Source organism: Gorilla gorilla, chromosome 9 (assembly GCF_029281585.2).
Source record: "Gorilla gorilla gorilla isolate KB3781 chromosome 9, NHGRI_mGorGor1-v2.1_pri, whole genome shotgun sequence".
NCBI classification, from domain to species: domain Eukaryota; kingdom Metazoa; phylum Chordata; class Mammalia; order Primates; family Hominidae; genus Gorilla; species Gorilla gorilla.
In genome coordinates, this window is record NC_073233.2 from 114,871,516 (window position 1) to 114,885,635 (window position 14,120).

General features: G+C 38.7%; 1 protein-coding gene across 1 annotated transcript in view; it reads right to left on the reverse strand.

Moving 5' to 3' along the window:
* The window catches only part of GUCY1A2 (guanylate cyclase 1 soluble subunit alpha 2), a 350,970-nt gene that overhangs the window by 309,089 nt on the left and 27,761 nt on the right, over positions 1 to 14,120 (reverse strand). The window contains exons 2-3 of the mRNA XM_019037654.4: positions 10,138 to 10,199; positions 2,696 to 2,817 (exon numbers count right to left, since the gene is read on the reverse strand). Of these exons, the coding sequence (XP_018893199.3) occupies positions 2,696 to 2,817; positions 10,138 to 10,199 (184 nt within the window). The remainder of the gene's footprint in view (positions 1 to 2,695; positions 2,818 to 10,137; positions 10,200 to 14,120) is intronic.

Sequence of the window (14,120 nt, forward strand, 5' to 3'; positions counted from 1 at the left end):
AGAGCCAGTAAATGACCAAACTTTCTAGAGGAGTTGTTTATACTAAGTAGGTAGAAATGCTCATTTTGGAAGGAGAAAAATTGCTACTATGATCATATCTTGTGATCTATGACTTCAAGTCTTTTTTGATGATGAAGTATAAATAATATACAAATAAGTGAATAAACGAACACATTTCCAGACTCTAATACAACCCTGTAATAGGTTAAGAAGGTAAGAGAAATATATGTTTGCCAATCTCAGTCCACAAATATTCTAATCACACTCCCCAAAGGTGATAAATATAAACCATGGAGTTGGAACACTGCCTTCTGCCATCCAAAAAAAAAGGTTCCCAGGCATCAGAATTTTTCTTATCTTGGTTGAAATGTTGTTTTCCTGTGCCACCCCCCAACAACCTCCCAAAAAATAATTTATGTCATGCTTTTCTGTCCAGTAAGCTGACCAATTCTTTCATTCTCATATATGATTACAGAAGAGAATTTAAACACAACTTTAAAAAAAGATAAAAATCTAAACAAGCCAAGATTAATCACAGCTCAGTGACTTGTTAAAAACAAAGCTTTTATTGAATATGACCACTAACGCTGTCCTCAGAGAGTCAACATATCAAGAGTTCTAAAAAGACATTATTCAAGGAGAACAGCTACCTCTGTGCCAGCATCTGGTTGACAGGTGGCAGGCATTAAATGTTAATGTTAATGTTAATCTTCAGAAATTTAAACTTTACAAGATTGTGCTTTAAATCTTGAAAACAACCTATCATTACTTAGAGGAAGAAAATAATCAGACCTAGTATCTCTTTTGTAGAAAAAGTTACTATTCATGGAAATCTAAACCCTGTTACATGATCACCTTCTAAGTTATAAACACTTCACTCACCATAATGTCATCAGGCAGCACACTGCCTGCTGTTCTTCTCACTCACTACTTATCCAACATCTTAGGGCAACCTTCAAAGGGCAACTAAGCTGTGCTGGGCCAACAGTGTCCCCTGGTGGTCACCATTTCAAATTGTTTGACCCAGGGTTTCTTTCCGTGGAAATTGTGCACACTCATTTACAAGCCACAGTCCAACTGCCTTTAGCACCCCAATATAATCATTATCTTTGAACACCTCCTATTCCCTCTAACTCAGTGATTCTAAAAATAGGGAGCATAAAGAAGAAAGACGTGAGGGTCAGGAAAGTGTTTAGAAACTGGATAAGAAGCAACTTCTCAAAATATTAAACAGCCCTTCACTGAGATTCTGATACATCCCTTTTAGTGTGGCTTCATCACCCCACCCCTTGAAATCACAATGCATTAAGAGAAATGTATGTTACTGAAAGGAGAGTCCTTGAAAATATAAAATCAGAAAACTTTAAACAACTCTTGGGTAATGTCTCTTTTAATCCCATCCCTTATTTTCTCCAGTCATAAGATTTACTTGGGTATTGTGACATCCCTGCAGTTGTTCTAAGATTAAGGTAATGAATCTTTGGCCTCCTTTTCACTACCCATCACTGTCCTGCATGCTGTTATAGACAAACCACTAACATCTATATGCATCCCCTCACAAAAGGTATACATTTTCTTATTATACAATTTTGTGTTTACAAAAGTTACCTAGGATGAAAATGTAGCCAACCGGCAGCTGGATTCCCAGCTTGAATGTAAAAGAAGTCTACCTCTAGAAGTCTGACATGTTTAGAAAAATCTGATAGACTCTTGGGTTGGGGTAACCTGGAAACCGTTTGTAGGAGAAACTCAGATGTCTCCAGGGAAAATACTTTAAAGGAAAAGAAAGAATATGCAAACTGGTTTGCCCTATTGTCCATCACCTGACCCCAAAAGAGATTCTGCATTCTGTGTGGAGAAGCTCACTAAGATTTGTTATTCCCCGCTAGCACCCTCCAGCACCCCATGGATTCCTATCTGGGTCATAAAGAAAAAAGAATTCCAAAAAGAACTTAAAGAGAAATTTCTCACTAGAAACATCTGTAAGACATTAGGAAAAAAAATATTTCTTTTAGAATACATTGCATGGACTACAGTGTAGCTCTCACACACCAAGAACATCAGGTAGTATGGTAGTACAGCTCAGTTATGGTAGCTTACGGCAGTATAATTGGCTGCAATTTACAACTGTACCTTTTAGCCATGTTGGAGCATCCAAAAACAGCCCCTCTGTCATAAGTACAAATATCTTTAAGATGGACACTCCCCTAACCCCAAGTAGGGCACAGACACCTCAGGAGATGACCTGCTTCACTGACAAGGCCACAGAAAGGAACATTGGATTGTAGAGTGTTAAGAGTACCTGTGGGCCACCCTTCTGCCCCAACCAGGACCTCCCAGAAATAATAGAGTATGACTGAGAGGAGAAAAAGATCCTACAACTTTAGCTGAGAACAAGGGCCAAAGAAATATGGATTATAGAAAGCTAATACTATTCACATGTGAATATCTGAAATTGTTTCCCTGGAATTTAAGTATTTTTGTTTTGATGTTTTTCCATCTCTAAGTAAGTGGCATGCAAGCAATTTCCACTCAAACATCTTCAGGGGAGTTAACACCCATCACTTCACAAGGTCTGGGTCTCAACTTGCCATATTCTCCACATCTCTCTTTGGTAGAACACGAAACACTTCCACCTCGACTTTCCCTCTCTTTCACTCTCTCTCAACCATATAAATATATATAGTTAATATACCGAGTATATTAGCAGTACACTGAAGAATTCCTGAGACATCTTCAATTTCTTCCTTGTTGGAGTGGTCTGCATAGGAGCATCTGTTAGAGATATTGTGGAAATTCTTTTCTGCATCCCTGTAACTAAGAAGAAAACAAAATTAGCATAAGGAGAAATTTTTGAAAGCATCTGCGAATGCAACTCATATACACACGCACAAGCACACGCAGTCTATGCTTTCATCATAGTCACATTTTAAAATAAGTGAAGCTTTGAGACATAATTCTGGCATAACCCACCATTCACATCAGCATTTGCAGTGTAGACCTGGAACTGGAGGCAACTGTTAACAAGAAAGCTATGTGTGAAAAAAATTGAGGAGAACAAAAAATATATCAGCTTTGTACAGCTAATGTATCACTCTGTGAGCACTTCATCAAGGCTAGTGATCTGTTTCTATAAGGAAGCTGCCTAGAAAAGGAAAAGTTAACAATGTTAATTTGGTGTCCTGGCATTTAATGGTGTTGAAAGTAAACACACCATAACTTTTGTCACAGTCAAGAAGACAGCAGTATAGGCCGGGTGCGGTGGCTCACGCCTGTAATCCTAGCACTTTGGGAGGCCCAGGCGGGCAGATCACGAGTTCAGGAGATCAAGACCATCCTGGCTAACACGGTGAAACCCCGTCTCTACTAAAAATACAAAAAAATTAGCCGGAAGTGGTGGCCGGCGCCTGTAGTCCCAGCTACTCTGGAGGCTGAGGCAGAAGAATGGCGTGAACCCGGGAGGCGGAGCTTGCAGTAAGCCGAAACTGCGCCACTGCACTCTAGCCTGGGTGACAGAGTGAGACTCCGTCTCAAAAAAAAAAAAAAAAAAAGAAGAAGAAGATAGCAGTATGGTGTATAAATAACATACACCTGGCAGAATTTGAGTCATGGTCTTACCATTTTCTATCTGTGAGATCTTGAGCAAGTAACCTGATCTCTGTTAGTCTAAATTTCCTCTCTCATAAAATGGAGGTACCTCCTAGAGTTCTTGTGAGGACTAAATAACACAATGCCTGTAACTGGATATTGGCTGGGACTTTTTGAGTTGCCTCTGAATCAGAGCTAAGACAAAAAAGCTGAGGACATTAAAGGCCAAATCCTCCCACATTCCAAAGGGGTAGCCAAGAAGACCAGAGCTCTTCTTCAGGACTTAAGAGGAGACTAAACAGCCACTGCCCCTGTCACTCTACCACCAGCTTACAGAAGCAAAGGAACAGAAAGACTTCAAAATAAAATCTTCAGAAGAGTGAGGAGTTGGCCTAGGAAGAGAGTGCTATGGTACTTTTCCCCCTCCCCTCCTAGAAAAGGAGAAAAGGGGAGTGTTCCCTGCAGAAGTCCAGTTGGTGAGGGGGGTCCACAGCTGGTAGAGATTGGGGATTACCCATCTCATTCCCCAGTGAACATCTGCAGAGGCAGTGGATTTCCTGATCATACTCCCCTGTCTGACTGATAAGAGGAAGACGACAGGAGAAAGTTATCGACAAGGAAAAGAAATAGAGCAAAATTGGGAGCAACCTAAAGGCCCACCGTTTGGCAGGGCAAATATGTGAATTTCCCATGGGTTAGGGAAGAGAGAGGCAAGCTTGAGTTGTCTGGTTGTCATGGTGCTCTTCCAATCTAGAGGCTGCCAGCCAGGGACAGGGCTCCCACTAGCAAGACCACGAGAGTGAAGTCCTTAGGTGCAGGAGCTGGGGCATCCGAAACAGTCAGGGCGGAACTCATACATGCACCCTAGTGAGGGCATGACAGCCAAGAGAGGACTGCTACAACCCCAGTGAAATTTTCCATTTTCCATTTCATTCATGCCTCACCCAATACATCAGAAGAGAAAGGGACACAGAAAGGAATGGCCTGGAGAAGAGGAGTGAAAACCCACATCATACACTCTGTCCTGTATTCCAAGTCTCTTAGGCCAAGGCCTGACCCAGACAGAGAAAGCAACATTAGAGTCAGACTAGATATGAGAGTAAAAATGTAAATTGGTCTAGAGTGAACCTCATAATTCTTGGAAATACTTAGAAAACAGAGCAATCTGTCTAAGCTAATATCGAAGGGGATGTATCCTAGCATGCTTGATGTGAGTGAGTGGAGGGAAAAATAAAAAGGTTTCATGTTTGTACACCTCATTGAGATCAGACTCCAATAAACCAGTTAGGCAAAATGCTTACTACAGTTTCCAGAATGCAGGAGTCACTCAAGAGGTGGAACAGGGAGCACAGATGTTAAACACAGGCAACCACAGGGTTATTTTTAATTCAACCCCCACCATTTTTATCAGAATGACCTTAAAAAAGTACTTTTTTCTCTCAACCTCAATTTCCTCATCTGTAAAATGTGCTTAATACAGTACTCTTATGCAATATTTTTAGGATTAAATAAAAGATGGAAAGTGCCCAGCATATCTCCTCAAACATAGTAAGCAATCAATAGATATTAGCTTTTGTCTAATTTGTTTATGTTCAAAAAGATAGTTTTTTCTATGTAAATATATAAAAAAGAAGCTAGATCATTTTTAGATTAAAATAAGCCACAAAATCTGATCATGAAAGCTTAAGTAATATCCTTGAAGTTTGTTTCTCAGAATAATCAGAATTCACCCACTCTTAATTTCACTCTAGTGTTCTACTGAAATCATTCTGGCTTAATTTCTCCTCAATTGTCAAAAGAAAAAGAGAACAGAAGGTTGGCTGTATAAAACAAACATAGGGCCCACATTAATAATTGGAGCAATACAATTTAATTTTAGATGACTATAAGAATTGGTGTCCCAGACTAATATGAGTTTGGCAACAGTCCTATCCATGATATTAACACAACAATGCTTATTCTGGCAAAAAAAAAAAAAAAAAAAAGATAAAATTACTGGCATGGTTCTGAATACATATTTCTTTATTCTTTATTGTTTAAAATATATAGTGAGTGAACACTATATCTCAGAAAGATTATCACATCTCTCATAGTAGTTTACTGAAGAAATCTGTGCTTCGTCTACCCTGCCATGGCAATCCATTTTTGTGAGCCATAGACCAGTAGGAATCACGTAGTAGAAATATGAGCGAGAGCAGTTGGGTCAAGCCCTCTAGAGACAGAAATTTCAGTCAAAAAAAAAAAATCAACGAAAAAGATGTTCTCTGTGAGAAGAAAACTGCAGTTAGAACACGAACTGGGCATGTTCAGCTCCAGATGCTAAACAACAGATTATAAACTTTAAAAGGCCCAAGGAAGACAGGAAAAGGTTGCAGCAGGAGGATAAACTGAAGACAATCAACAAAAGCTGAATTGCAAAAGAGTCATTTACTAACAGTAGTAATAATAATTCAATTCATTTATTGATTATCTTTGTGTACCAGGTACTATGCTAACTACTTTATGTGATTATATGACTTCATACATTATTATCATTAAGATTTCATTTAAACTTCACCACAACCCTGTTATTATTCCCATTTTTAAAATGAGAAAACTGAGGCTCAGGGATTTTAAGTAACCTTCCCAAGATTATTCATAGCAAAACCTGACTTTATGTCTAGTAAGTTTCATATGTCTACTTACAAAACACAATCTTTCCACAACATACAAAGAGAAGAAAGGGCACAATGGCAAGAATTATATCAGAAAAAAGTACCATTATAAACAGACATTCTCCTATCCTCAGTTGCTTTTAATTTTTAAAGTGAATCCTGCCTGTCTCCTACTGACTTCTGCTCCTCACTAATCTTTCCACCCCACACCACCCAGAAAGTTAGTCCATTCCCTAGAAGTTTGAGTTAAAGAGCAACTAACATAAAGATGCACATTCAATGCCCCCTTACTCATTCTAGGTGGAGGAAAGACAGTGCTATGGGAACAAGAAGCTCTCCAAGTTAGCATGAATGTGTAGAGTTTATATAGTAATCAAAATTTTCCACAAAGTCAACCTGACACGATTGGAGTTTGAGGTAGGTGATGGAGAGATACTTTAGACGGGGTGATCAGGGCAGGCTTTCCTGTAGAGAAGACATTTGAACAGAGACCTATATGTATATAAAGAATAAGCCATGCAAACATCTGGGGAAAGAGCATTGCATAAGAATGAAACGATACATACAAAGGCCCTGAAGCTAAGGTTGGTAAGTTGAGAAACAGAAGGTTGAAATGGAGTGAAAAAAAGGGAAGTGGAAAGGGATGAAATTACAGAGGTAGGCAGAGGCCAGATCACAGAGAGAATTTAGACTTTATTCTACCATAATAAGCCATCATATAGTTTAAAGCAGGGGGTTCAAAGTGTGATCCCTGGACAAGCAGCATCAGCATTACCTGGGAACTTGAGAGAAATGCCAGTTTCTTGAGCCCTATCTGAACCTAGGAAATCAGAACCTCTGGGAGCAGGGCCCAGTAATATGTGTTTTAACAAGGCTGGCAGGTGATTCTGATGCACATTAACATTTGAGAACCATTGGTTTCACGTAAGAAGGTGGCATGATGTAATTTTTTAATCGCTTTGCTGTGGTGAAAATACATATTGGCGGACAAAAGTAGAAACCAGAAAATTAGACCAGAATGTCTTGGTGAGAGATGATGACGATAGTGGAGATGAAGAGATTTATCACATTGCATGAATAAATTATTTTAGCACTCATTTCCTCAACTTGAATGATCTCTATGAATAAATAAATGAACAAGTGAATGGATAAATTAAGGAACAGAATAATGTTTAAAGATAAAGTGGATAAAGTACAGAGAGGCTATCTTACTCCCTAACAGGAAGGCCCATCAGCTACTCCCTCCCAGTCCTTCTGTCTGTGACCCTTCGGAACAGCTGCTCTCCGCGTTGAAGTCTCAGTCTTGGCAGACACAAAAAGCCTCAGAGAGTTTCTATGGGCAACCAGTATAAGAATCCAAGGAACAGAACCGTACAATCCTAGAGCTCTGATAAATAAAACAGATTAAGGGCAGAGTTTTCAAGGAAAGGAAAAGAAGGTTAGTGGTTGAAGGATAATTAAGAAATTAAAAAGAGAAGGGCTAGCTCATACTCTGTTACCTGTTCTGCTTCAATACCTCAACACAAAGTATTTAAATGCTGAGTTATTTCAAGACAGCTTTAAGCAAGCCCCATTTCAGAGATTAGGAAAAGCATCTCCTTCCCACCCTCACCTGCCAAAAAATAACTAAAATTATGCCTGTCGGCACTTACTCTCAATTCTCAATACAGGGATTCCAAAATCCCTTTAACTGTAAGAAACACATTCTTTTTCACAATTAGAGATAGGAAGCCTTAAATTGTATTTTCTTAAGAGGAACAACATACAGCTGTAAACACTTTTTAGTTCGAGGGTGAGTGATATTAGTTGCTCTGCTTTTTTGATTGTGAAAAGAGAAATAGAAAGTAGAAAGATGGAGAATAAAAGGCAAAAGAGGAAGTTGGACAGGAAAGTCATCAATGAGAAAAAAGGCAAGAAAGGGGAATACAGTCAAGAAAGGCAAACGTGACAAAATTGCTGCCAACAGGCCCCCTTTGTCTTCATCAGCGTGAATGCAAATAAAGTCAGTGAGCAAAGGTACTTCAAGTCCAAGAAATCAGCCAACACCCAAGCAAAAATATGCTAATAGGCCTATTTGAATCATGCCAGACATCAAGACCCCTCTTTATACTGGAGTCAAACTCTCTGTTTTCTTTATACTGTGTATGCAATAAACAGAACTAGGAAAAGACCATTCATGCAATAGACAAAGAAGCACCACAGACCATGTCTACATAGGTAGAAGGGGAGGGCTGAGGCAGCCAGCTGGATAAAAGGGAACTCCCTCCATTCTATCAATGGAGAAAAAACTTTTCTGATTATAGCAATATAGTTTGGTTATCTATTTTGATCACATTATAAGAGTCCCACTCCAATTTGCCTTGAAGGTATACTTTAGTTCAAAAATGAGAATATTTCATCAGTTATTTTATTTCGAAAGAGAAAGAGCATTCATAATCCCAGAAAATTAGACTTTGATGATGGATATTGTCATAAAAATATTAATAATAATGATAAACATAAGAGCAAACAGGTATGTAGTGCTCACCACATACGAGGAACTATTTTAAGTATACTAACTAATTTAATCCAAACACCATACTTTGAAAGCAGCAAATTCAATGAGAGTGATTAAGTTTTATTTCAGGATATGTGGAGAAAGATTAATTTGACATTCTTTATCTCCATTAGGATAAACCATTTTAAATCACTAATGGCCTCAAACTAAAAGCCATCTCATGAGTTTAAATAATATGTTTTTCCTAGAACTACACTCTTGAGGATAAGTATGACAAAGTTTCAAAGCAATTCCCTTTGAAATGACAATTAACATAATCATCAAGCACTTAAAGTATATGGCATTGTACTAGGTACCGAGATTATTTTTCCATTAAGATTTCTTCCCTTCTGTTCTGTGAAAAAAAATCACACTATACTGTAATAGCCAAAATTATGTTATTGATCCCTATGGCAATGACTATTAGCCATAAATGTTAAATGATCCTGAGAGCAGTTCAAGAAGTACCACAGTTTGAATCTTGACTTCTCAAAAGTTCTTAAAATCTTACAAAGATAAATCACTGTACCATATAAAGAATACTAACAAGGTAAATTAAAATATATACATTGCCTCTAATGTCAATAAATTTAATCTAAAAGCTAGATTGCATGAGTAAGTAAATTTAGGCTTTCATACTTGCCAGTTGCTTTCTGCCACAGCCAATTAGAGGTGTACCTCATACTCATTTGGAGCTCTCTGTTTACAAAATGCTTTCATTGAAATTACCTCATTTAATCATTACATCTAATCCTTGATTTAGTCATTATTATCATCACAGTTTAAAAAAGAGATAAAGTTACTTAGTAAAAGATCTATTTACTAGTGAGGCCTTGAAGTCCTGTCTTTTGACATCAAGTCTTCTTACTTTACACCACATCACAACCACTTCAAGAAATAGACGATAATAAAGAAAAATATGTAGCACGTGACTCTAAGTAAACTAATTCCTCTCACTGAACTGTGTTAAGGCTATAGTGATTCTTATCAAACTCTACTTAAGGATTCTAAAATCCCATTCAAAGCATCTGGGTTGGTACCAATAAAGCTTACCACATTAGTAAGGCATAATTATATGATTCAACATCGGAATAAGAGAGTAAGAACATGAGAAGACTGAGAAAAAAAAGAAAAGCAATACCAGAAAGTAATTTCATTTAAAAGAATTAAGCACAAATAAGCCAAAAGAAATCACTCCAAAGGACTCCCCCAATAAGCCTTCACGCCCCACACTATGAAAACATAGCCACTATAAAATAAGGTTGACCTGGGTAGCAGAAAATCACATACTCAACAGCTATGTTTGAGTAATTACCTTTAATTTGTCCCCAATAATAACCAAAATCAATTTTTACTTACCCAATAACTTGATGTTCATAATACTGAAGTGTCCTCTTGAGAGTTTGCTGTATCGTCTGAGGCTACAGAATAATAATAATAATAAAAACATATTATCAGCAAATCAGTACCATTCCCACTGTGAGTATCGTAGGCAGACAGGTGAAGCTTCTGATTTATCTCGAGAGTTTTCCTTCTACAGTATTAACCCATTTTGCATCATGCCATGTATTTTCCCCACAGAAACTAATATGAGGCACTCAGCAATTACCCAGAACTTCCCAATTTCAATTATGATAGTATTTCCTAGGAATGTTTTCTTCAATTCTTTTGTAACAGCTATTAAGTTCAATAAAATACACATTGGCTGCCTACAATAAACCCAGGCCCTGGGGATAGCAGGGAGGGTGCCCTGCAGAAACATGAGTCATGGTTTTTCCTTTCCAGCATATGTAATCTGCATGAGGTAATGACCAACTGAAATCAAATGGCACGTCTTCATATTTTCTTCTACATTTTAACAAGGTTTTCAAGGATGGTCTAGCAAGCAGTGATAAATTGAGTTAAAAGAGTCAACTTTATAATAAAAGATATTTTTAAACTTAAATGATCTTTTTTTCCCCCGTTCTTTGAGGAGACTAACAAAAAGGCAGAGTAGGATGGGAAGCAGGTGATCCAGGGCCCCACAGCCATGACTGTCACAGCAGTCAGCCTGACTTCCTCCATGTCTCAAGAGAATTCAAGCAAAGGTTCTTTCTGGAGCATACTGGATGGGCCACAAGCACTTCAGGCAAAAGATGGAGTCTGCAACAAATATCTAAGCAGCTCATGACCACATTTCATAATCTCTTCTCCACGATGGCTTAAGAGAGAGGTTCTTAATCCCAGATCAAGAAATTAAGCAACAGAGACTGAACTTGGAGTTTCAGACTTAGAGAGCCATGAATGGGACACCAAGATCCTAGAACCTAGATGTTATTAGGAAGTTATGATAAGAAGAACCAAGTTCTCAGTAGCAAGAGAGAGAATGTTTTAAATAACAAAAACCTGTAGTCAATTAAGCAGAATAAAAAGCACTCAAGGCCTCATCAAAGCATTGATCCATTACAGCCAAGGATGAATTCTTGGGGAATACGAATGTAATACAAACCCTTCAAGATGCGAGGCAGCATGGTAGCCTTCTACCTCTAAAAAGGTAATCTGCAGAAAAGGTCTAGCATAGTGCTGATACCTAAGAAACAGTTAATAAGTATCAATTTCCAATTGCTAATCCTTCAAAGTGGCTGTCTTAAAAATATATCGTCTAAAGGAGACCCCAGGAGCTGGGCACTCTGGCTCACGCCTGTAATCCCAGCACTTTGGGAGGTCGAGGCACGTGGATCACTTGAGGTCAGGAGTTCAAGACCATCCTTGCCAAATTGGTGTAACCCTGTCTCTACTAAAAGTACCAAAAATTAGGCGAGCATGGTGGTACATGCCTGTAGTCCCAGCTGCCTGGGAGGCTGAGGCATAAGAATTGCTTGAACCCAGGAGGCAGAGGTTGCAGTGAGCCAAGATCACCCCACTGCACTCCATTCTGGGTGACTGAGTGAGACTCTGCCTCAAAAAAAAAAAAAAAAAAAAAGGAGACACCAGAGGTCTATGTCAAATCTCACTTAGATCCACTCCATGTCCACCTCTTCATAAAAACATCCAAGACAGATGTAACACTCTCCCTACCTAACACTCTTCGAATCTTTAACATCCTCCTTGGTAGGCAATGGTTAAAGTTAGAGGAAAGTGAGCTTAAATTGAATCAAGGGCATCTACTGAGATCTACTCTACATTACCACGTAGGAGAACCCTTTCACCACACAAATCTAAGGCCTCAGATACCTACTGCACATTAGCCAAACCAATTCACAAATTAATTTTAGGAGGAATCAGCTTCCAAGTGTTCAGAGGAGAGGTACAGAGCAACTTCTTTCAGCAGCTGCTTTTCATTTATACCAGGCCTCAGACTGGCACAAATGTTTCTACTCATCCAAACAGACTCAAAGCAGAGTAAATGGTATGCACCTAGGAAAGAAAAATCATTCCTGAACGAAGAGGCAATGGAATGGTTAAGAAATCTAAAGAGAATGAATCAGACATAGGGATCCTAGTGCACACAGAAAGCATGCTTTAACAACCTAATCCATGACCAATCGAAATCCAATCATCATCAGTCACTAGCTCAGTACCACTTGGATCTGGGCCTCTTGCACTGGCTTGGCAGTTCCTGAGCTTAGATAACTTTCCCCTTGGCAACAAACTGAAAAGGCAGTGGATATCCACAGAGGGATGATCCTTCCAATAACCTCTGGTCATAAAACATGGAACAGAAAGCAGGAACTAGAGTGTACAGGGCCAGTTAAGACAAGAATGACCTCATTTGTACAAAAGGACATTTTTTTTTTCTGTACCAGGAATTTCCCAGTCATTAAAAAGCACATATTTGTGAAAGGAGTTAAGCCTTTTAAAGATCTAGCTTTTTTCTTGTGTGAAGCAATTACTTCCACTCCCAGCAGGAGTTAAATTTATAGTTTCCACATACATTAAAAAGAAATGTTCTCTGAGCACATCCAACAAAGCTTCAGGTTGATAAAGCATTTATGCACTTCCTATTTCTTGCCAAAGTGGGCAGGCACATTCTAATAGCCTAAACCACAAGCATAGAGGCTGACTGCACAGCATCTCCTAACTTCAGCAATCCAAGACTGACTTCAACACAGCCCTGGCCCCTCCGAATATCTTATCAGCATGGATTCATTCCAGTTTTCAGAGTGTGTCTGATGGCCTCAATCCATGGCCTGATCAGTGAGAGACAAATTCACATAATCTCAGCCTCTCTGACCTGAGTAAAAAGCATGAAGTGAAGACCCACAAACGGGCCAAAGCCTTCCATCAGATGATTTCTGCCTCTGGGGTGGTAGGGTCCAGCTCTCAACAAACTTTTATTAAGTGTCCATGTATGCCAGTGATGCAAGTCAATGCAGATCAGTGGGAACAACAAGGGCTTTGAAAACATGCAGACTGTCTATCCTCTTCTTTAAGAATGCAGCTCCATAACTGGCTCCTACTTAAGAGAACCATCCAACATTCTACAGGCCAAGATCCCAGTCCTCTTATGTGCATCTGTCCTTTTCTGCAAGGAGTTTGGAAAGATGATTTAGAAAAGAGGTTTTAAAGTCAAACTGAATTCAAAAGCAAGTTCTATGACTCACTAGCTAGATGACCTTGGGCAATTTACTTAAGCTCTTCTGAAACAAGATTCCTTATGCGTACCTTATTTTTTTTTTTAGTTAAATGACCTTTTTAATTTTTTTATTATTATACTTTAAGTTCTGGGATACAAGTGCAGAATGTGCAGGTTTGTTACACATGTGTACCTTATTTTTATGGGCATGCACTGAAATAATTAGAGCAACATCTCTGACACACAATAGGTGTGTAATAAATGAGAGATATGGCTATGCTAAGCTGAAAAACATGGTTCCTACCCTCAGGAGTCTCATAATCTAATGTAGGAACACAGACTTCAATTAGAAAACTCATCCCACAGGTGTAATGTTTCAAGATCTTCATCACCTAAAAAAAACCAATAAAGCTACCGATACTTCTCATTATGAGAAGCTGACACCAATTCCAGTGAACAGAGGAAAATTCAGAAAAATGGCAGCCAGATTTATAAATATTTCCAATGAAACATTAAGATGAGTTGAGAGAGACAGTGATACAAGCAGAATTCTCAGTATTAAGGCTGAGGATAGTACTAAAGCCAGGCCTGCCAGTGAGTAGGAACGACACTGAAACATCATAGCTAAGGTCAAGACCCCAGGCATTTACTTTACAGCTAATAAGAAACAACCCATGAACTTCCTTCCTTGTATACAAAGAATGTGCAACAGGATTGCTGAGTGGCCTACTAATTTTTTAGCCCTATGCTGGAGGATCAAAGAGACAAGGGTGGGAAAGGAGAAAAT